Here is a 23,713-nt window from a genome sequence, read left to right as displayed (position 1 = left end):
CTCGCAGCAGATTGACTAATGACCCGGAGCATGCGCACAATGAAATCAATGGCTCATGTCCATACTTGCTCAATCTAAGAAGAAAAATCTGTCCATTTGGTAACTGCAGATGTTGGAGCTAGTTAGAATCCATCCTGCCAGTTCTGGCCTAGCAAACGCACTGGGGCTCTGATTAATTTTCAACACCATTACCTGTGCATGGGTGTGTAGCTCTTTCCTGGGATGATTTGTAATTCTGGACACTATAGTAATAGCCTATCATGGTTAGCATTTATATAACACTTCAAGGCTTATCATAAAGTGCTTTCTGCATGTTGTCTCATTGGACCTTCACAACAGCATGAGGAGGAAGGTGCTATTATTTTCCCCATTTTATAAATGAGAAAACTGAAGTGAGACAGGGTATGTAACTTGCCTAGAGTCCCATGACTAGCATATCTGGGGGTTTTTGTCACTGTGGAATTCGTATCTTTTAGTTTGGTGAAAATTTGGAAAAGAGATTTTTTCTTATTAACACACAAAAGTCAGGGTCATGGACACTCCCGATACTTGAAATCACCTGTGAGTGTGCATTTTGAAATGTCCTTCTAAAGACACCGCATGCCCCGGGGAACCGGATTTACAAACTGGAAATGAGTTTCTTTTTAAATGCTGGGGGAGGGAAAGGGAGATAATACCATAAAAAGAAGCTATTTTCTACAACCTGATGTTAACAAGGCTCATATAAAAGTCCTAGCTTAAGATCTAATGAAAGAAAGAAATCTCTTTATGAGATGGGTGCCATCCATCTGACACTTACGCCCAAGTTGGGCCCCCAAAGGCCAAATCCTTGAACATTTCTAAATCTTGGCTTGCCATATTTAAAAAAAAGGGGGGGGAGAGGGGTGATTTTCAGACCCTAAGTAAGATCCTGAGATGGGAGCTGTCCTGAATGTGGACATTTGGGCCTTCTCCTGACAATACCCCCTCAGTGGTCTCTGTTGTCATTCAATCCAGACCTATTTTCATCCAAATAGGCTTTCCTTTTCCCTTTAAAATTGAGAAACAAACTTAAACATAAAGCCTAGTGAGCCAATTCAGGAATGAGTATGCAGGATTTTGCAAGTTCAGAGAGCATACCTTCTTTTAAAAGTTTGTCCATGAATCCTCAGTGCCTGTTGTGGGGCTGCTCACAGTCTCTTTTGAGTACAGGCACATAGTTACTTTTCTCTTTTTGTTCATCAGAGGGCCTCTCTTTTCTGTTTCTGTATGGGGAACTAGGTTTTGTGGGCTTTTTTTAAATGAAAAGTGATACCATCAAATTGCCTTTTCATGTTAGTGACAATTTAATACATGCAAATCAGTGGGCAAATTAGGCCCATTCAGCATGCTCGTTTTAGAACAAAAGATAATTGGTAAGGTAAATATGCCAACCCTCCACTTCTTCCCTCAAATCAGAAAACCTGATCGTAGACAGAAACTGTGTGCTGTGGTTTGATAGAAACAACCCTGGACCTAGGCCCAGCAGGAGTGGGGTCTGACTTTGGTCCTGCCACCAGCCAGCGAAGTGGCCTTGGAAAAGTCATTTGATCTCTAAGGAGGGTCAAACTAAATGAATCTATGGGCCTTTTCAGCTTTAATATTCCATTAAATTCTGTACTTGTCAAAGAAAGAATGCAACTCGAATTATTTAATAGTAGTAATAGCTAACAGAGAGTACTACAACATTTGTAGAGTTTTACGTAGGTTATCCCATTTCATCTTCACAACAACCCTGTGAAGTAGGTGCTATTATTATCCCCATTTTACAGATGAGAAAAGCGAAACTATGCCTTACATAGCGATAAAGTATCTGAGGCAGGATTCAGGCTCAAGTGTTCTGACTCCTAAGTTTTCCTTAGGAGTGGATGCCATCCGTCTGACATTGACTCCTAGGTGGGCTTCAATAGACCGAATGTAGAGGACATGGTTGTGAGTGTTCCTTAATCTTGCCTTACTATATTTGGCAAAGGGAGAAGGGGTGAAACTGTCTGCTTAGCTGCCTCACCAAAGGCAAATCCAAACAAAAAACCAAGCCCCTTCTACTTCCTCTCCTGAACACACACCCCTAAGTAAATATACTTGCATGTACACGTCACCAAAACGCCTTGGAAGGAATTTCTGAGACCCCACTTCTCCCTCCCCACCACTCCCTTGGCTTCATTTCACTGAAATCACCCCTGAACAAGACAGGAGAGCGTCAGATATGAGAACCGTCAGGCATTAGAGGGTCAATCAGCAACTCCTCAGACTAGCTGAGTTGGAATAAGCAATAGTGTTGTAATAGGGAGGGATGCGAGGTTCATGGATAATCTAGAAAGACAGTAAACCCTTTCATTGAGCCTCTTCAGCTCCACTTCCCTTTTAAAAAAATACAGTTTGTATTTCTCTTTAATTGTGAAGACTCAAAATTCAATCCAGTGAACATTTAATAGCACCTGCTGTGTGCCAGGTACTGTCCCAAGTGATGGGTATACAATTAATAAAAAGAAAGACAGCCCTGCCCTCAGAGAGCTCACAGTCTAACGGGGGAGACCAGCCTCAGGGATATCTTGTTCAGTCGGGCTGAACCTGGGCAGAGCAGCAGATGCAGAGAGGAATGAACTGAGTCCAGTTTCTGCCCTCTGTGAAGGAAAGCGTTGGGAGAAGTCTAGTGCTCCGCCTCCTAGCCCTCCTTAGTTTAGAGAGGAGGCCGAGGAGGGTGGCTTCAGTCATTGTAAAATATCACACGTACTACATACACAAAGTAATTTTAACGACTCATGTTGGTTGGTCTTGCTTCCTTAGAAAATGAGGCTTGCCAAGAGAAGACTGGGGGGCTTTTCAAGCCTGCATCAGAAGAGGAGTTTGGGGCAGCTCCAGAGTTTCCTAGTTTTTCTGAGCCCTTTTTACTTTGCACTGATCTTTAGAGAGGTTTTCTTTAAATGGCTGCATGTCAAGGGGTCATTAAAATGTGGGCAGCACTGGTTGATCCAACCGTATTCCATCTTGTCTAATAGTGAAAAGTCCATCCGGGCAGCTTGGAGACTCAGTCCAGGAGTCTTGACGAGATCCATCTCTCTATGCTCTCTCCGTGTCTCTAGGTTCGATATTGTAATTCCCTGGACGAGGAGGAGAAGAGGGAGCTTAAGCTCTTCAGCAGCCAAAGAAAACGGGAGAATCTGGGCAGAGGAAATGTCAGGCCGTTTCCCGTCACTATGACAGGCGCCATTTGTGAACAGGTGAGTTTGTGCAAAAGCCACCCTAGGCCAAAGTAGCCACATCCTGACCGCCTCACCCTGGGGCAAAGCAGGGATCTTCAAGTTCCCCAAAGCTCCTTCAAAGACAGAGAAGATGATGACTCTTAGGACTAGTTTTAAAGGTATGGAAAGATAATTTTGATACTTGTGTCTACCAAATGCCCAAGAAGGCTTATTGTATTGTCCCTGGGAAACTGGGCCAATGGGTCTTTTGTTTTCCACCCAGTTGGAGGCTGCCCAAGGAGTGGAGGCAGACTTTGAGCTGGGAAAGTTTAGAGAAAGCAATGTCTACTTGGATGACAGCCTCCTTGCTACCAGAAATCCTTCATCTGCTGGTCTCCATTTTGTTGGTTCATTTTCTGCTTTCCCCTGTTTCTCTAAACTAAGGCCTCATCTGGCTAATCAATTAAGTACTATGTGTGAGAATCTGAGCTGGTGATACAAGGAAAGGTAAAAATAATTTCTAAGGAGCTCCCATCCTGATGGGGGCACATACCACAAAAGCAGTGTCACACAGTGATCCAAGACAATTCCCAAGGACCCATGATGAAAAAGCCTCGCCACCTCCAGAGAAAGGACTGATTAACCCTGGGTGAAGATCAAAGCAGATTTTTTTCACTTTATATTTCTTGCTTTTTTGCAACATTACTAATATGGAAATACATTTTGCATGACTTCATATGTATAATTGATATCATATTGCCTGCCTTCTCAATGGGTGGGGAAGGGGTGGGGGAGGGAGAGAATTTAGAACTCAAATTTTTTTTGAATGAATGTTAAAAATAAATTTAAAAATTTTAAAAAGAGGAAGAAGCAATGTCAAAATGGTAGAGAAGAAAGGAGAGGAATCTTGTATGAGAGAGTAATCCTGGCTTAGAGTTCTTCTAAGTATTTTAGAGGGGGAAAAGTGGTATGGTAAGAACACGGTGCAAAGGGCAGGATTTAGAGTCGAGACCTAAGTTCAAATCTCACCTCTCTACTTGTTACTTTTTTTTTTTTTAATATTTCCCCTGTCATTTAACTTCTCTTTGCCCCAGGTCCCCCTAAAAATGAGGGAGTTGGGCTAAGTTCTTTCCCCTAAGTATTTTCCATCTCCAAATCTTTTATCCTATGATCCTATGAAATGGGAGGTCTCTGGGGTTGAAGTAGTGAAGAGAAAAAGGGATCTTATTTGAGAAGAGGGCCAAAGTCATTTGTACTTCCATGAATCCTCATCCCAGGGAGGAATGTGGTTAGTGCTATGAATTTTTGACATCAGATCCAAAGTTATATATTCATAACAATCTGTATTAGAGGCAGCTCAAAATATTGGCTAGAGGGCCAGCCTTGGAGACGGCAAGACTTTGACTCAGTTTCCCTCTCTGACATATACAGGCATTTTAGTGACTGTTGGAAAGACATTTAACCTCTCCAGGCAATTCTTTAAGACTGTAAGTTGTGGAAAAATTGATGATCTACTTTGGCAGAGAGAGTTTCTACACTGAGAGTTCCCTTGCATGTTTGTAATCACAGGCTGGGCCTCTCCAAAAAAAATACACACAAATATGGAGTGATTAGGTAGTACCTTGGATATCATCCTGGGTCTGGAGTCAGGAAGATTCATTTTCCTGAGTTCAAATGTGGCTTCAGATACTTACTGGCTGTGTGGTGCTGGGCAAGTCACTTAATCCTGTTTGCCTCAGTTTCCTCATTTGTAAAAGTGAGCTGAGAAAGGAAATGTCAAACCCCTCTGGTATCTCTGCCCAGAAAACCCCAAATGGGGTCACGAGGAACCAGACACAACTGAATAACAACAATAATAACAAAACATTTGTATACGTATCAGTGGAAACCAAGCTAAAATTCTCTGAAGTCTGCTAGTTGTACCTTACTCTGACCAAAAGGAGGTCATCCTTCTCTAGGGAGAGGATTCCCTGCCCTGCCAATCCCAGTGTCCCATCAGGACCTCTTGGAGGGAATACACAGCCTTCTCACCCAGTGCTCCTCTTCCTTTCTCCTACAGTGTGGAGGCCAGATTAATGGAGGTGACATTGCTGTGTTTGCATCGAGAGCTGGGCATGGGGTGTGTTGGCACCCCTCATGTTTCATGTGCACGGTTTGTAACGAGCTCCTGGTGGACCTGATCTATTTCTACCAAGATGGGAAGATGTACTGTGGCAGGCACCATGCTGAATGCCTGAAACCTCGCTGCGCAGCCTGTGATGAGGTAAGCGTGGGCCCTTCCAGTCCTGCAACCTTCCTCTGGCTAACCGTAGCCCAGATTTGTGCCACCAGATGCCTCCGCCAGAGTCATCCCCATGCCTTTCAGCTGCCTGGCTACAGGGAGCTTTCACAGTTAGGAAATCTAGGAGATTCCACCATCTTTTTTTTTTTTTTAAACTTATGAGACAAAATGACACGAGTCCCACCCATCCCAATGGCCAAAATGTCCAACTGGGAGCATTCTCACCAAAACCCTTTTGGGGTTTTCTTGGCAAATATCCTATAGTGGTTTGCCATGTCCTCTAGCTCATTTTACAGATGAGGAAACTGAGGCCAGTAGGGTTTAGTGACTTGCCCAGGGTCACATCACTCCCTTCCATGCTTGCTGGCATTCCTGACAGATAAGCCTGGCTTTATTCCCACCCCCAGATCATCTTCGCGGACGAATGCACAGAGGCTGAGGGCCGGCACTGGCACATGAAGCATTTCTGCTGTTTTGAGTGTGAAGCGGTGCTGGGTGGTCAGCGCTACATCATGAAGGAGGGGAGACCTTATTGCTGCCGCTGCTTCGAATCCTTGTACGCGGAGTACTGTGACGCCTGTGCCCAGCACATAGGTAAGGCCCCCTGCCTGCCACCCTCCAAACCCTGGGCCTTGGCGTGTCCGGGGAAGGGGCGACTTGAAGGTGATGTGGTAGAGTGATAGCGCTCAAATCTCAGCTCTGTTACTCGCTGCCTGGGAGAGGCATTAGGGATACAGGTCCCAGCAGTGAGACACTCCCGACGCTGAAATAGCTAATGTTCTAATGGGGGAGAGAACAAGTACGTATAAAGATATGCTGTATGTGGGTGTGTGTATCAGTTGATTGGCCTCTATAATAATAGTCATGTATTAAAATATTATATATTTTAATATATAAATGTAATGTATACATTAGAGGCCATCCTCAGAAATCTTACACATATATCCTCCCTTTCTCTCTCAATATGTATTGAGAGTGTATACGTGTGTGTGTGTGTGTGTGTGTGTGTGTATGTAAAATTTCTGAGGATGATAGGATCATTGATTTAGAGGTACTAGAAAAGTTAGAGATACCTATGTATAGGGGCTCTAAGGGGTGTGTGTGTGTGTGTGTGTGTGTGTGTGTGTATGTGTGTATGAGAGAGAATGCCTCTAAGGTCGCTTGTAGCTCTAAATCAATGGTCTTATCATGCTCAGAAATGAAGCATACATACACACATATGTATACATCATATCTGTACTATATCTGTATAACATATTCCATATATTTTACTGTGTGTGCGTGCACATACACACACACACATATAAATATAAAGTGAATAAAAACAAATGTGTACAAGGTAGCTAAAGCAGAGGGTTGGCCTGTATGGCCTCCGAGGTCCACTTCACTGGTGACCCTCTGACCCCCACGCCTTTGGGAAACGACAGTGCGGCCACAGATCTACCCCACGCGTCACGAGTCCTTTAAGCAGAAGACGAGGGGCTTCCTCCCAGCGCCTCCTTGACAGGCTGGGCACTGATTGGAGAAGGGGGCCAGGGCCTCCCCTGCCCAGAGGTCAGCATGGTAGCCGTTCTGCCTGCCCCGCAGAGCCCAGGGGAACCTCCTGCAAGGACTGGGGCGGCGAGGAGGCTTGTGGGGGATGGAGGCCGGGGCAGCACGGTTGCTTTGTGTTGCTTTTGCAATTCCAGGACGTCTCTTTAGTATCTGCCAACTTTTACCTGAAGGAAGTAGATGGAGAGATAGTGTGCCAAGCCGTTTAGGCCCGCTTAGGAGTCATTATGATAAGGGAGAGCACTCAGCTGGACAGAGAAAAGGGGGGGTGGATAGGAAGGGCTGTTGTTGTTTTTTCGTGAAATTCCCCCTGTGTCATCAGAAGGGATTTGTTCATATGGTGACTAATCCTGGGAGCTTTTTTTTTTCCTATGGCAGCGGGGATGGGGGGCCCTGGGGGTCAGACGTGAGGCTGATAAAGATCAGCAGCCCTGTCTGTGCCCGACTGGGTGCCTGGGGATTGCTTAGTCATTCAGCACTGGCTTTTCAAAGCCTGGTCTGTGTCTTTCCTCAGCCCTGACTTTCAAGACGCTTGCCTTGGAGAATACTTTTACTCCAAAGCATCCTCTCGCGCACTGATCTGCCACTGTACAAATTGACCTAATTCTACTCTTCCCCCTCCCCAAAAAGAGGAGGGGGAGAAGTCCTTGCTTTTCCAAAGAAAGCATCATGCTTTGGAGAAGTGAGAAAAGCGCCAGGGGCATCGGTTCCCAGGAGTGTGCGTGTGGGGAGAAGGAAGCATCCTAGGGGAGAATCTTAAGCAAATGGTGGGGATCTTAGATCTGGAGTCTCTCCAAGGCCATCTAGGCCAGTGCTTTTATTTTACAGATGAAGATGCTGCTGCCCAGGGAGGGTTATCAAGAGCAGCTGAGTAATGGGATGTTGGAGGGGTGGGGAGGGAGGGCAGGTTCTGATGAAGAGCAGGGATAGGATTTACTTTTCTAGTGAATCTTCTGTTTGGTGATCTTCCTGGGCCCCACTTCCCACATCTGTAAAGTGAGGGGGTTAAAGCAGACGGCCTCTGGTTTTAGATCTGTCATCTTTTACATAAAATGTCTCCTTCTCTCTCCCCTCCTCTTTAGAGGGGATGGGCCAAATGGCCTATGAGGCCCTGCCAGCTCAAAATCCATGCACCTAACTCATTTCAGCTCTGTAGAAAAAAAAAAATAGATACATGCTGTGGTCCTCGGTTTCCTCGTGTATAACCTGAGAGGCCTAGACTTGATCAAGTTCCAAGATCCTTCCCAGCTCACAGTCTAGAAACCTATGATCCAATGTGCCTTTGCCTCTACAAGTCTCAATTTCTTCATCTGTAAAGTGGTAAGAGTAGACTGGCTTGACCTGTAAGTCCATGAACCTAAGAGCTCAGAAAAACACAGAAATTACTGTAGAGCGATAGAAACTGGCTTCTTCAGCAATGGGAATTATCAATGTGGGGCGTGTCTTCTGATGATAAGGGCCAGCTCACCCCCCACCAGTGTGTCTGGGGAGGGAGAGCGTGGCCACCCAGCTGCAGAGGGAGGTCCAGCTGACCCCAGAATGCCGAATTTATTGGGTCCCTTGCTTCCTTCCGTCCTCTCAAACACAGTATGACTCTCCCTCCCTCTCTTCCTTTTTCTGTAAAAAAGAGGGGAGGGTCTAAGTTTTATGGGAAAGGTGCAGTCATCCTCATCAACTGCCTGTAATTTCATTGGACGGCAAGGCTAAAAATATCCTCCGCTGTGAAGAAGATGCAGGCTTTGCTGCAAAAGAGAATTTTCCTTCCCCCAGTAAAAGTGTGGTGCTTTGCAAATTTGTTCTTACACACAGTCCCAGAGCTTTTCAAATGATCCCCCTTATCCAGATATCCCATATTTATACAGCAGCTCCCTGCATACTCATACCAGGGACTGGTTGCTAGGGAAACGGTCTTCTTTCCCCGCACCCGGCCGAGTAAACAGTCCTATAAACAGACATAGGGATGGAGCAGCCGTGGGCATATGCACTCTCAGAAAAATGCTTGCAGGCCTTGTAAAGAAGGCCGATCTGGACGTGGAAGGGACAGGCCCATTTCCAGATGTGTGGGGTTCAAGAGTGGGTCAGCGGAGCATCCCAAGCTGTGGGCGTTGATGCTGCGGCCTGCTCACGTACATTGGCTGCTTCTCCCCCCAAGCCCCCCCAACGTTCCTCTTTTGAGGCCCCCACAAGCCAGAACTACTCAGGACTGCCATCTTTGTCAGGCCCCAGCTGTCTCTATTGGTCAGCCCAGGGGAGAGAAACCATGGACCTTCTTCTCTTCTGGCCTCATAAAAACATGACGGGAACACCCTGCCCCAAAGGAGAACAGTTGGAGAGGAATCTTCCTCTGTGTCAGAGAGTACTGGGTTTGGAGGCAGAAGACCTGGGTTCAGATCCACCCTCCGTCACTTACTAGCAATGTGACCTTGAGTAATTTATTTAACCTCAGTTTTCTCATCTGTAAAATGATGGGATTATACTAGATGGCCTTTACGGTAGCTTGTAGCTCCAAATCACTGATCCTGTTCATTCTCAGAAACCTAATTAGAGGCTGGGATAGAATAAGAGTTTGGGAGCATGGTCTGGGAAAAGATCTGGCCCTGGGGGAGGTGGGGGAAGGGAACCACGTCCAGCAGTCACAATAGTCTTTCCTCTTACTCCAGAAGAAGTAGTTCTTCTGGCCAGTGAGCTCTCCTCAGAACAGCTACTTTGGGTGGCGGGCAGCGTTCATGCAGAAGCTAGAGGGAACCTGGCCGTTTTGAGTGCTCCGGGGAAGCCGGGCTGATGCTTTGTGTGAGCTCTGACCAGCACTGGCCTCGGTGTGTCTGCCTCCCTGTGGGTGCCCCAAAGTGATAGTTTGGAAAGTGTAAAATGTGAGAGAACTAAGAGGATCCTAGCCTCGACACGGGCCGAGTTACCAAGCTTAGGGCGTTCTTGGAGCCCCCTCTGGGTGGGTCAGTCTCAAAGCAAGTAACTGGGAAGAACAGGATTGGAATCCAGGTCTTCCAGCTCCAGATTCAGCATTCTTCCTATAACTTGCCTCTTGCTCCAGTCTGCAATTATATTTCAAGATTATAGCTATGTGGTGTCACTAGTATACAGACCCCAGGTGAGCCTGGAGTCAGGAAGACCTAAGTTCAAATCCAGCTGCAGACACTTACTAGCTGTGGGACACTGGGCAAGTCATTTCAACTCGTTTGCCTCAGTTTCCTCATCTGTAAAATGAAGGTAATAATAACACCCATCTTACTAGGGTTGTTGAGAGGGTCAATTGAGATAAGGCAAATGAAAATTAAGGGTCACACAGCTGGTAAGTGTCAGAGGCTGGATTTGAACTCAGGTCTCCTCCAAGTCCACCAGTCTTTGTATATTGCTTGGCACCCACATCTATAGCTCCCCACCTCTGTGGTCAAGGGAGGGAGGTACATCATTTCCCACCTAGAACATTTTAAAAACAGACAGGGTCATGGGAAGAGCCAGACAGTCTCAATTTGAATCTTGGCTCTTCTGCTTTCTAGCTAGGTGACCTTGAGCAAATGACTGTCTCTCTAAGCTGACTCATTTCCCTCATCTGTAAAAATGGGGATCAAAATGTTCTTCCACCTCTAACCCTAATTAGCCTCACAGGGTTGTAGGGAGGGTTGGGTAAGGTAAGGCGTGCAAAGTGCATTGGAAACCCTAAAGACAATGTTGATGTCATTGTAATTTCAAATAATAATACCTCATGTTTCTACAGTGCTTTAAGAGCTGTGCGGCACTTATAAATATGCAATCCTGTCCCAGGTCCAGGAACTACGGGAACCATTACCAGTCACTGACCCCACCTCCTTCATCTACATCCTGATGCCACCCAGCTGAATTAGCTTTAGTCCCTAAGAGAACAAATAGTCTTTCAGACACGGACTTGTTGGTCTGTATTGGTAGGGGGAGCTTTCCTTACCTGGGAGTCCCTTTAACCAGTGAAATCCCAGGGTCAGTCTTAGCCCTTTCCCTCAGAGAAAAAGACACAACCTGGGAGAAGGAGAAGTTCTGAGACTGTGTAGGAGGGTAGGCAGGCCTGGATCGGGAATCTTTGTAAGGGACTCTGGGCATTCCAACGATGCTGAGGACAGACAGAACCCCCTAGAATCCCTATTCTGCGACACTATTCATGGGACCTTGGCCAGCTCTCATAATGTCCCTGGCCTCAGTTTCCCCATCTGTTGGTGAACTGCTCCAGGGATGCTGGGAGGAAAGAGGACAGCTGGTCAGCAGGCGTTGGAAGTGGTGGGATCCTGGGATTCTCCAGGGAAAGGTATAGAGGAGAGCGTGGTTGCAGATCATCTGGTCCCACCAAGGAGCAGTGATACTGACCCATGTCTTCTCAGATTCTTGTTCTGGGCCAGCAGTAGGGGTGCAGAAACTTCCAAGGAGTGGCCTTCTTCTCCCAGTTAGTTCACAGAGCTGCCTCCCTTGGGAGCAGTCCTTCCAACTTTGCACCTCCTTTCCTTGCTACCCCTGAACCCCCTCCTCAACCCCACCCCGGCATATTCCTTAAATCCCCACTCAAAAATAGAAACCATACCACTCCCCACATTGTTCGTGGATGAAATTAATGAGGGGATAGTGTGACCAGAGCCTGTCTCCTCTTACTCGTATGGAACCCTCATAGCAGGGGCACAGCAGGGATGGTAAAAGAGAAGGGTTTTTCCCTGCCTTGCTCAGAATCTCGCCAGCCACATCCTTGCTTGGTTTCCCACTGCTGCATCATTAAAAGTCGATCTTAAGAAAATGATGTTAGCTTGGGAGCCCTACTTTGAGGACGGTCAGTCTGTAAATAGGTTGGAATTATTTCCTACCTGCTGAGAAGAAGGGTTTTCAAGACCTTAATGAGGAAAATGACTTTCCTGCTTGTCTTCCCATTCTAAAGAATAAAGACCCATCCATGGCCCTTTGTCATTGCCACTCCCTCCACCTGCTGGGGGAAGGAAGGGCATTTTCAATCACAGGATCACTGACGAAGAGTTCAGGTGGACAGTGGAGCCCCTCTAATCCAACCCCTCATTTCACAAATGGGGAAACTGAGGCACAGAGTGGCTAAGTAACTTAGATGAATTTTTATGATTGAGTAGTTTTTCAAGGACTTGCCCAGCGCCAGCCTTTACTTCAGCATTGTCCCATGTCCAGAATTCTCTTCCCCCTCATTCCTGCCTCGTCCTTCAAGGTTCACCTCAAATCTGACATCCTGCAGGAGCCCTTTCTTGGACTCTTCTGTTATCATAGTTAGATGGAGGTGACGTTATTACCCCCACTTTATAGCTGAGGACACCGAGGCTCAGAGGGTTAGACCAGCTTGTCTGAAGTCACTCGGGGAGAAGCTGAAAGGCTGAGTTTTCTAACCTCTAGCACTGATGCCCTTTCTGCTCCAACTGCCTTCTCTGCTTTTCTCTCTGCTCCCCCAGGTCCTCCAGACTCCTGCCTCTTTCTCTCACCCTTTCAACCTCCTGTTCCAAGGCTGTACAGCCAGGCCTGTCTGGCAGAAGTGATTCCCAAGGACCATCAGCAGACCAGCTCTGGCTCTTGGTTAGGCTCAGAGAGGTGTGTCCTGCCAAGGGCAGGGGCTCATCCTAGGGCTTTTGTGAATACCTGGTGATGATGACATAGGCTGCTTGTAGAATGACAAGCCAACCAGCCAAGCCAGTTTATTCCTTTAGATTCTTCCACCAAGACATCTTTCCTTAAAGGAAATGAGTCATGTTTAATATGAGGAAAGTAGGGGCTGGGTGTGGAGGCTTTCATGAGATTAGTGCTTCAAGGCTTTGTGACTTCATCAGTGTGAGATACAGTGGACAGCTCATTGGCTCTGGAGTCAGAGGGCCTGGGTCCAAATCCCTCCTTTGTGACCTCGTGACCTTGGACAAGTCAGTCATCTCCTCTGACCTCGGCTCTCTCATCTGTAAAGAGAAGGGACTGGATTAGAAAGCCCTTGAGGTCCCATTCAGCTCTAAGTCTCTGGTCCTATGACCTTTGTGTCATTGGGTAGTTGGGTGGTACATCGCATAGCACTCTGGCTTAGAGTCAGAAAGTTGTTGTTGTTTTTCAGTTGTTTCAGTCGTGTCTGATTCTTTGTGACCACATTTGGGGTTTTCTTGACATGGATATTAGAGTGGTTTGCCATTTCCTTCTTTAACCCATTTTATAGATGAGGAAACTGAGGCAAGCAGGATTAAGTGACTTGCCCAGGGTCACACAGCTACAAAGTGTCTGAGGCCAGATTTGAACTCGGGAAGATGAGTCTTCCTCACTTAAGGCCCAAGTGCTCAGTGAACTGTGCCACCCAGCTGCCCTTGGAATCGGAAAGACCTGAGTTCAAGTGTGACCTCAGACACTAGCTGTATGACCATGGGCATGTCACTTAACTCCTGCTTGTCTCAGTTTCCTCATCTGTAAAAATGGAGATAATAACAGCACCTGTCTCCTAGTGTTGTGAGGATGAGATCTAATGAGATAAGAATTGTAGAGTGCTTAGCACAGTGCCTGGCACATAGTAAGAGCTGTGTAAGTGTTAGCTGTTATTGCTATTTTTATCACCTTCCTCCCAGTGTTGTTGTGAGGCTCGGATGAGATAATAATTGTAAAGCACAGTGCCCAGGACATAGTAAGTGCCTTACAAATGGTAGCTGTTATTAACTGTTATTATTTCTAGACTGTCTGCATGGTGGCAGAGGCTAGCCTGCTGCTGGGGGCTAGCCTGCTGCTGAGGGCTAGCCAGTCTGAACTTAGCTAGCCTGGTCTTCAGACAGAAAGCATATAGGCTGTCACCTGCCAGATTTGGACATTATCATTGAGTCACATGGTATGGATATGCAATGAAACCACGATTTATATGTTGAGTACATCATTGATTCAAGCCTCTTATTTTATGGAAGAGGAAACTGAAGCCCAAAGAGATTTAAATAACCTATCTAAAGTCCCTTGGTAGTAAGATTTAAGAGATAGCTAGGTGGCGCAGAGGATAGAGCACCAGCCCTGAAGTCAGGAGGACCTGAGTTCAAATCCGGCCTCAGACCAAACACTTGACACTTACTAGCTGTGTGACCCTGGGCAAGTCACTTAACCCCAATTGCCTAAACATTAAAAAAAAATTTTTTTTAAAAAGTAAGATTCAGAGGCAAGATTCAAATCCAGGTCTTTTGACTCCAGAGCCAGGGTGCTTTCCACTAAAGCATGCTGCCCCAAGTTAAGGATAGAAGAGGAATTTCAGGTTGTAGGATGGGGTCCTGGGGCTGAAGACTTATGCTTTCTCCCTCTTGTCCTCCCCCAGGTATTGACCAAGGTCAGATGACCTACGATGGCCAGCACTGGCATGCCACTGAAACCTGCTTCTGCTGTGCTCACTGCAAGAAATCTCTCCTGGGGCGTCCCTTCCTGCCAAAGCAAGGCCAGATCTTCTGCTCACGTGCCTGTAGCGCAGGGGAGGATCCCAACGGCTCTGACTCATCAGATTCTGCCTTTCAGAACGCCCGGGCCAAGGAGTCCCGGCGCAGTGCCAAAATCGGTAAGAACAAAGGCAAGGCGGAGGAGTCCCTGTTGAATCCGTGTGGCCAGCTGCAGGTGACCTCCAACCGGCTCTCGGCCGACGTGGACCCCCTGTCCCTGCAGATGGATCTGCTCAGCCTGTCGAGCCAGACGCCCAGCCTCAACAGGGAGCACGTCTGGCGGAGCCGAGACGAGCTGTACCACTATGGGAATAAGATGGAGCAGAGCCCGTCCCAGAGCCCCATGCAGCTCCTTAGCCAGTGCAACATGAGAACTTCCTATAACCCCGCACAGGTGGTGGCGGCGGCGCAGCCCGACATGTGGGGAAAGCATTTCAGCAATCCCAAAAGGAGCTCATCCCTGGCCATGAAGGGACACAGCGGCAGCTTCATGAAGGAATGTCGGGAGGACTATTACCCGGCCAGGCTGCGCTCCCAAGAGAGCTATAGCGATATGTCCAATCAGAGCTTTAGTGAAACCCGAGGAAATATCAAAGTCCCCAAATATGAGGAGGAGGAAGAGGAAGGAGGCATGTCCTCCCAGCCCTGCCGCACCCGCCATCCGCTCAGTGCAATGAAGTATACGGAGGATCTCACGCCTACAGAGCAAACCCCCCGGGGCTCCATGGAATCGCTGGCACTGTCCAACGCAACAGGTAAGCCATGTTTGTCTGAGCCACACTTGATCCTGCAGAGACCTGCTGCTGGCTTGAAGGCGTGGCTTGGCATCCTTACCGTGTCCCCTTATGGCATTGCATTTCTGAGGCCGTTGGGGGTGAGGGAAGGTGAGCCGAAACCTGAGGCACTCCCTAAGACTTTCTAAACCACCCCCCCAATACCTCCCCCACACACAGAGCATCATACTAGGGAGCTGGGAATGTGTGATTCCTCTTCCAGGCGAGAGCAATACGGGTGAGCCCAAAGGACAAGAGGAAAGTACGTCTTTCGTCCCACCCCCATTCTGACATTTGCAGGTGTGTGCGTGTGTGGAAGCATGCAGACACACACACACACACACACACACTGTGCCTGCCAAGGCAGAAGAGTCCACCTGGGGGTGAACACAGAATGCGGGAGATGGAGAGGGAGAGGGTGGGGGCAGTGAGGTATCCTTAGGGCTGAGTGGAGTTCACACCTTCTTACCTTCCCTTTGTTCCACTTGGAACTTTTTTTTTTTTTTTTGATGTAATTGCTTTTATATACAGCTCATATCTCACCTCTGAAGCTTACTATACCTTAATCTCCTTGAACCTCTGTTTCCTTCTGTGTAAAATGAAGGGGTTGGACAAGTGGCCCCCTCCAAGGTCCCTTCCGGTTCCAGATTTGAGATCTCTTGATTTCTCATCATGCTTAGGGATTTTACAGATGAACAAGACCCAGGCCTAATCAGGCCCAGTGCCCACGGGGCCACAGTAAATTAATGTCAAAGCCAGGGGCAGAATCCAGGTGACTTCGGGCTTGAGAAGTCAAGGCTCGAGGGGGCATGGACAGGAGTCGTCTTAAAGACTGACGAGCTGTCACGCAGAAGATGGATCAGACTGGCTGTCTTTGGCAGAACTAGAGACAATGACTAGAAGTAGCAAGGAGGTAGATTTAATAATTAATAATAATAATAACAGCTAACATATTTAAATTTGGAGTGTGTTTTACCTGTGTCATCTCATTTGATCAACACTGAGAGATAGGTGCTATTAGTATCCCCGTATTACAGGTGGAGAAACTGAGACTAAGAGGTTAAGTGATTTATTTGTCCAGGGTCACCGAGCTACTAAGTATCAGAGGCTGGATTTGAACTCGTCTTCCTAGCTCCAAAACCTGCTCTTCGTCTGTACTACTCAATACCCTTCAGATTCTGAAATTCTGAGTTGAATTCATATCAGCTAGGGCAATATAATTTTTCTGATACTACAGCAGATAGAACATCAGGGATGGGGTCTGGAAGGCCTGAGTTCAAATTTAGCCTCAGATACTTTCTAGCTGTGTGACCCTGGGTAAGTCACTTAATTCTGTTTGTCTCCGTTCATTATCTGTAAAATCAGCTGGAGAAGGAAATCACAGGCCACTGTAGTATCTTTGCCAAGAAACCCTGAATGAGGTCAGAAAGAGTCAGACACTCTTATCTGCCTCAGTTTCCTCATTTATAAAATGGGGATAATATTAGCACCTACCTCCCATGACTGTTGTGAGGATGAAAAGAAATAATAAGTGTAAAGCACTTAGGACAGTACCTGGGACATAGTAGGTACCTTTAATCTTTCCCTTTAACCTCCATTAGAATGTAAACTCCTTGAGGGCAGGTATTGCATTTTTGTCTTTCTTTTTATCTCCAGTGCTAATCAGTACACTGGCACCTAGGAAGTACTTGTCAATTAACTTAATTTAATTAATTTAATCCTATCATTAAAGAGCTATGTCATTCTTGTCTTATATCCCCAGTGTGGAGCACATAGTGGACACTTAATAAATGCTTATTCATTGATTGAATGACTTTTCTTTTTTAATTTATTATTTGACATTCATTATTTCTTTATTTTTAATATCCTTTTCTTTTTTAAATTTTGAATTCCAAATTCCCTGCCTCCTTCCCAGCCCTCCCCCATTTGCTGAGGTGAGAAAATGATATCAATTATATATGTGAAATCAGGTGAAACATATTTCCATATTAGCCATATGAAAGAAAGAAAGAAAAGGAAGGAAGGAAGAAAAAAGGAAATTAGACTTCAGTTTTCATTCCAAGTTCATCAGTTCTCTCTCTGGAGATGGATAGCATTTTTTCATCATCCTGCTACTGTTCTATCATTTCAGTCATGTCTACCTCTCCATGACCCCATTTGGGATTTTCTTGGCCAAGATACTGGAGTGGTTTGCCATTGCCTTCTCCAGCTCATTTTACAGATATGGAAACTAAGGCAAATAGGGTTAAGTGACTTGCCCAGGGTCCCACAGTTAGGAAGTGCCTGAGGCCAGATTTGAACTCAGGAAGACGAGTCTTCCTGACTCCAGCCCAGTCCACTGTGCCACCTAGCTGCTTTCATCATAGGTCCTTTAGAAATGTCTCAGATCATTGTATTGCTCAGAATAGCAAAGTCTTTCATGGCTGATCCTCATTACAGCTTTGTTACTGTGCACGATGATCTCCTGGTTCTTCTTCCTTCACTTTAAATCAGTTCATATAGGACTTGCCACGTTTTCCTGAAACCACGCTCATTGGCATTTCTTATAGCACAAGAATATTTCATCACAGTCATATGCCCATCTTATTCAGCTGTTCCCCAACTGATAGCATCCATTCAATTTCCAATTCTTTGCTAGCACAAAAAAAGCTGCTGTAAATATTTTTATAAACATGGGTCCTTCCTCCCCTTTTTAATCGCTTTGGAGTACAGACTTGGTGGTATCGCTGGATCAAAGGGTACACAAAGTTTTATAGCCCTTTGGGCATGGTTACAAATTGTTCTCCAGAATGTTTGAACCAGTACACAGTTCCTCCAGCAGTTTATTAGTGTACCTATTTCCCCCCATTCCCCTCCAGAATTTGTCATTTCTAATAGGTGTAAGGTGGTACCTCAGGGTTGTCTGAATTTGCATTTCTCTAATCTATAGGGATTAAGAGCATTTTTTCATATGACTGTAGATGACTTTGATTTCTTCTTCTGAAATTGCCTATGCAGATCCTTTGACCGTTTATCAGTTGGGAAATGGTTCTTAAATTTGACTCAATTCCATAATTATTTGAGAAATGAGGCTTTTGTCAGAGAAACTTGCTGTGAAATCTTTTGATATTGCTTCATTGTCTATAGTACCTTTTAGCAATATGTAGTTTCCCCGATTGTCTCTTTTAATTGGGTCTCTTTTTTGTTTTGTTTTGTCTGAGATCGTGATTGTACACCTGCCTTTTTTTACTTCAGCTGAAGCACATCTGTTCCAGCCCTTTATTTTAACTCTCTGTGTGTTTTAAGTGTGTCTTTTGTAAAGAACATTTTGTTGGATTCTGGCTTCTGATCCATTCTTCTATCCATTTCCATTTTATGGGTGAGCTCATTCATCCCATACACATTCAGTTATGATTACTAACTTCATTTCCCTCCATCTTGTTTTCTTCTTTTTATCCTTCCCTCTCTCTCTCTTTATCCTGCCCCTTCTCAAAAGTCTTTTGCTTCTGATCTCTGCCTCTCTTAATTTATTCTGTCTTTTGTCATCTTCCTCTTCCCCTCCTGTTTCCCTTTTGGGTAAGATAGATTTCTCTACCCAACTGAGTGTGTGTGTGTGTGTGTGTGTGTGTGTGTGTGTGTGCTTTCCTCTTTGAGTCAATTCCAAAGAGAATGAGATTCAAGCACCACCACTTCTCCTCCATTTTCCCCTCCTCTATAAATGCTCTTCCTTATATATTCTTTTATGTGAGAAAATTTTCCCCGTTCTACCTCTCCCTTTTTCTTTCTCCCAGTACATCCCTTTTTCTCACCCCTTCATATATTTTGAGATCATCATAACATAATCGACTCACATTCATGCCCTCTGTCAATGTAAATACCTTGTAACTGCTCTACTAATGATAAAGTTTTTAGAAGTTACATGTATCGTCTTCCCATATAGGAATATAAACAGATTAATTTATCAAGTCCCTAGTGATTAGTTTTTCAAGTTTATGTTTTTATGCTTCTCTTGAGTCTTGTGTTTGATGGTCAGATTTTCTATCCAACTGTGGTCTTTTCATCAGGAATGCTTGAAAATCCTCTATTTCATTAAATATCCATTTTTTCCTCTGAAAGATTATATTCGGTTTTGCTGTGTTGGTTATTCTTGGTTGTTATCCTAGCTCCTTTACCTTTTGGAGTATCATACTCCAAGCTCTCTGCTCCTTTAACATGGAAGCTGCTAAACCTTGTGTGATCCTGAGTGTGGCTTCACAATATTTGAATTGTTTCTTTCTGGATACTTGCAATATTTTCTCCTTGACCTGGGAGCTATGAGATTTGGCTATCCTTTTGGCGTAGTTTTCGTTTTGGGGTCTCTTTCAAAAGAGATTCAAAATCAATTCTGATTATAAGGTGTTATTTTCTCCAACATTTTTGGTGCCTCTTTTACCAAACTGTTCATTTTTTTCATGATTTTCTGGCACCACTCTCATTTTTTCCTCTACCACTCATCTTTTTTTTAAAAAGATTCTTCCAGGAATTCTTGGTTTTGGGCCCAATAAGCATTTTTCTTTAAGACTTTGCTCGTAGCTGTTTTCACATTGTTGTCTTCTGGGTGTTTGTTTTGTCTTGGTCCCTGCCACCATAGTACCTTTTTACGGTCAGTTTCTTTTTTTGTTGTTTGCTTGCTTTTCTAGTCTATTTTTTAATTTTGAACTTTAACATAAAGTTGAGCTCTCTGCTCACCTGGGCTGGGGAGGCACTACGCCAAGCTTTAGGCTTTTTCATACTGCTGCTTTCAGAGCTAGCTCTGGGGGTCTGCAAGTTTTTGGTGGTTCCAAGGAAGTGTGATCTCAGGAGAAGTATAGTCATGGCTCCTCTGGTCCGTGCTCCAGTCTTTACCTAGGAAGGGCCCCTGTTCCCCTGCACCCATAAGTACTAGTGCTCTTCTCAGTCCTGGAAACGTGACCAGAGTCCTTGCTCCCTTGTGACCAATGAGAAGCGCACCTCTCTGTTCTGGACCTGTGGCCTAGAACAGCTGCGGGCGATAGAGTTGCCAATTAGCACCAGCTGTACCCAGTGCCAGCAAAGGGGCCACTGTAATCTCTTCCTGACTAGTTGTTTGACCCTTACAGTCTCTGGGCTGGAAGCTCTCAAAATAGCTGCTGCCACCGCTGTTGTAACCACCTCCAAGGTCTGCTCCTGGTACTGCACGTGTGCACTCCAGCCTGTCTTCTCCTCCAGTGTCAAAGACCTCTCCTGCCGACCTCCTAAGTTGTCTTAGGCTGCAAAAATATCTCACTGTGACCTCTTGTTGGCTGTGCTGCTCCCAGATGCGATTTGAGGAGCTATTTTTAAATCGTTTAAAAGGGCATGTTGGGAGAGTTCAATTGGGTTGATGCCTGTGCTCTGCCATCTTAACTCCAACCCTGAATGACTTTTCCCTGGAAATAATGCGGTATAACCTATGCCAAAGAAGTTTTCTGTGCTCAGTAATGGCAGAGGGCTAGCAGAGAACAGTCAGAAATGTGGGGGTGGTCCAAGGAAACAAGGAAGGGAGTATAAAGATTCTCAGAGCCCACCTCTGTGTTCCAGACTTGCAGGAACTCAAGATTCTCAGCTCCTGAAGGAGACCGCAGTCCTCCATGTGTCTGTGAACCAATTAGTTAACTTCTCAGCGCCTCAGGACTTCCTGCCCCTGCACCCCCCCCCCTCAGGAAGTTATCCCAGAATCACATCTTGATAATGGAAAAATATAGTACCAGTCTTCTGAAGTGCAACAGGCTAGTAGGTGCCAGTCTGACTTATGCTGCTGGGGAAGAGCCTGGATTATCCTGAGCTCTGGAGTTTCAGGATTAAACACCGTGGCCTTGGAGATTATCTCAGGTGCCTGTGCCTGTGCTGGTATTTGGGGTGGTGCTCCCTACTTTCTCAGGTTCAGATCTATGCTTGCTTTTATCTTCTTCTCCTCCACAAAGGCAGGAAAGTGTTGCTCCTTCATACCCATGCATTTTAGACCTTTGTGCATCCAAGGGTCTGTCAGATGCCACAGTGTGGGAGAGAGATTGCAGCAAATCCCACAGAAGTAGCTTTTTAAACTCGTCACCGTATGAACATAGCCTCAAGAGTGGCATGTGGACATATGTGTGCTGCATGTGGACATGTATGTGCTGCAAGTATGTGTCATTGGCTCGATTTGCAAAGTCAGGCTTTTCCAACCCCATCGTCCACTTTTTGAGGAGAAGGAAGTTAGTGGGATTTCTTTCTGGCAGGGTTGTTTTTTCCCCCCTTTACTTTGGTCTGAAGATTTAGTGGACTTTGGAAAAACTAGCCCTGGAAAGCAAGCAGCCTAATTTTGAAAAGTCAATGTGTCTTTAAATTGTAAGACTGCAGTCTCTGTAACAAGGACGCCTAAACACCTTGAGGCCGGAGCCAAAGTTGGGTTTAATTGATGGTTTTCCCCCCTTCAGTGGTCAGTAATTTACATTATCAAATGACTAGGTTGTAGTTAGTCTGGCAAAGAGAACAGGCCTTTTGAGAGGCAGCATTTTCCCTCAAGCATTGCAGAGAACAATGTCACTATAGTGGTTTATGAACCACGAACCAGAGGTCCGGGCTGCCTCCTGTTTTGTTCCCAGTCACATTCTGTTTGGAACTGGGAATGTACAGACCTTTCTCCTTGGAATAGACAATCCGTCTCTTATTATGCATTTATAGACCAAGGCAGGCCGTGCTGCCCTGACGCCTGCACACACACACACACCCATTTCACCTCTCCCCACTCCTCCCCCCACCTCCTTCCTACACACAGTCTGCTTGGGGAGCATTAGCAGTTGTACCTTGGGTTAACCCTGTCATATTCAAACATTCCATCAGCACAGACTAGGAGTGAGGATTTGGGAACGTAGGTTCAGAGCTTGAAGGTCTCTGAGAGGTCATTTAGGCAGATGTTTTTACAGATAGGGAAACTGAGGGCCGGAGAAAGGAAATGATTTGCCCATAATCACACAGAGAGTAGGTGGCAGAGCCAGGATTCATAGACTCATAGATTTCGAAATGGAGGTCAGCTAGCCCAATCCACTCATTTTACATATGAGGAATCTGAGGACCAGAGCAGTGAGGTGATTTGTCATACAGGGAATGAGGGGCAGAGTCAGGATTCAAACCCAGGCCTTCTGGTTGCAGATCCAGGGCACTGCACCTCCTAAGGGTTTAGGTTGTGGAATTGGATTTCCAGCCAACTACTGATGAACGAATTGGAAGAAATAAAGGTCTTCAACATAGTAGGCCATGGGTGCCTTTATAGATTTGTTTCAGTGTACCTGAGGAGGGCTTCTGGGATAGAAAAGACAGCATAATGCAATGGAAATAATGCTGGAATGATTGTTAGGAGACCTGGGTTCCAATTCATACTTACTACTATGTGACCTTGGGCAAGTAATTTCACCTCTCTTGACCTCAGTTTCTTCCTCTGTAAAATAAGAGATTGTTAAAGCTCTGAATCTATTATCTTGCAATCCTTTCTCCATATCTATAGTTAACCAATCCAGGTTTTCAATCTAATTCTTACCTAACCCACAAATATACTTCCTTAAGGGAGTATGGGGAGCAGGCACTTTGAAAGGTGTTAAGGGAGACCCTCCTTCCCCAAGATGTCTCCCTCAACTCTCCCACCATGGTGTATGAGATTCCCACAATTAGAGACTCATCCTTTGGGGTTCCAGATTTACCTTCCTACACAGCCTATTAAGCTACTCTAGACGGTCCGTTCAGTCATTAATTCGTTAGCTTAAATTATCTTCCTGGACAGAAAGCTAGAAGCAGGATTAGGAGGCAAGGATGGCCATTGTGCGTCCTGGGCAGCCCAGGTCAGAGTCCAGCACAGGAGACCAGAGAGGAAGAGGAGGAGGTCAGGGTTCGGAGTCTGAGGAGGCAGGCAGGGCAGTGAAGTGCTCCAGGTCAAGCCCAGCAGTAGCATACAGGAGGAAGTAGAATCAGAGTCTACTGGTCATTGTGCTCTGCTCTGCTTAGGCCGTTTCCGCAGAATTACATTCAGTTCTGATCTGGGGAAAACTTCAGTAAACTGGAGAGTGTCCAAAGAGGGCAACCAGGACAGTGGAGGGCCTCAAATTCACCCCATGTGAGGATATTTAAGCTATAGAAAAGAACACCCAAGGGGTTCATGATTGTTGGCTTCAAGTATTTGAAAGGCTGTTCCTTGGAAGAAAGATTCTCTCTCTCTCTGTCTCTCACCTCTCTTCTCTCTCTCTGTCTCTCTCTCTGTCGCTGTCTCTCTCTCTTTCTGTCTCTCTCCTCTCTTCTCTCTCTCTCTGTCTCTGCCTCTCTCTGTCTGTCTGTCTCTCTCTGTCTCTGTCTATCTCTCTCTTTTTCTCTCTGTCTCTGTGTCTGTCTCTCTCCTCTTTCCTCTCACCTCTCTTCTCTCTCTCTGTCTCTGTCTCTCTCTGTCTTTGTATGTCTGTCTCTATCGATCTGTCTCCTCTCTCCTTTCACCTCTCTTCTCTCTCTCTGTCT

The 23,713-nt window shown here is 45.8% G+C and overlaps 1 protein-coding gene across 4 annotated transcripts in view; it reads left to right on the top strand.

Moving 5' to 3' along the window:
* Window positions 1–23,713, top strand: part of PRICKLE2 (prickle planar cell polarity protein 2) — a 347,377-nt gene that overhangs the window by 290,865 nt on the left and 32,799 nt on the right. For all 4 annotated transcript variants that reach the window (XM_027863866.1, XM_027863868.1, XM_027863867.1 and 1 more), the window contains 4 exons: window positions 3,102–3,239; window positions 5,260–5,463; window positions 5,889–6,075; window positions 14,333–15,202. In XM_027863866.1, the coding sequence (XP_027719667.1) occupies window positions 3,102–3,239; window positions 5,260–5,463; window positions 5,889–6,075; window positions 14,333–15,202 (1,399 nt within the window). The remainder of the gene's footprint in view (window positions 1–3,101; window positions 3,240–5,259; window positions 5,464–5,888; window positions 6,076–14,332; window positions 15,203–23,713) is intronic.

This window comes from Vombatus ursinus, unplaced genomic scaffold, assembly GCF_900497805.2.
Source record: "Vombatus ursinus unplaced genomic scaffold, bare-nosed wombat genome assembly UNPS02014773.1, whole genome shotgun sequence".
Classification (NCBI taxonomy): domain Eukaryota; kingdom Metazoa; phylum Chordata; class Mammalia; order Diprotodontia; family Vombatidae; genus Vombatus; species Vombatus ursinus.
This window is presented reverse-complemented; position numbering and strand designations above follow the sequence as displayed.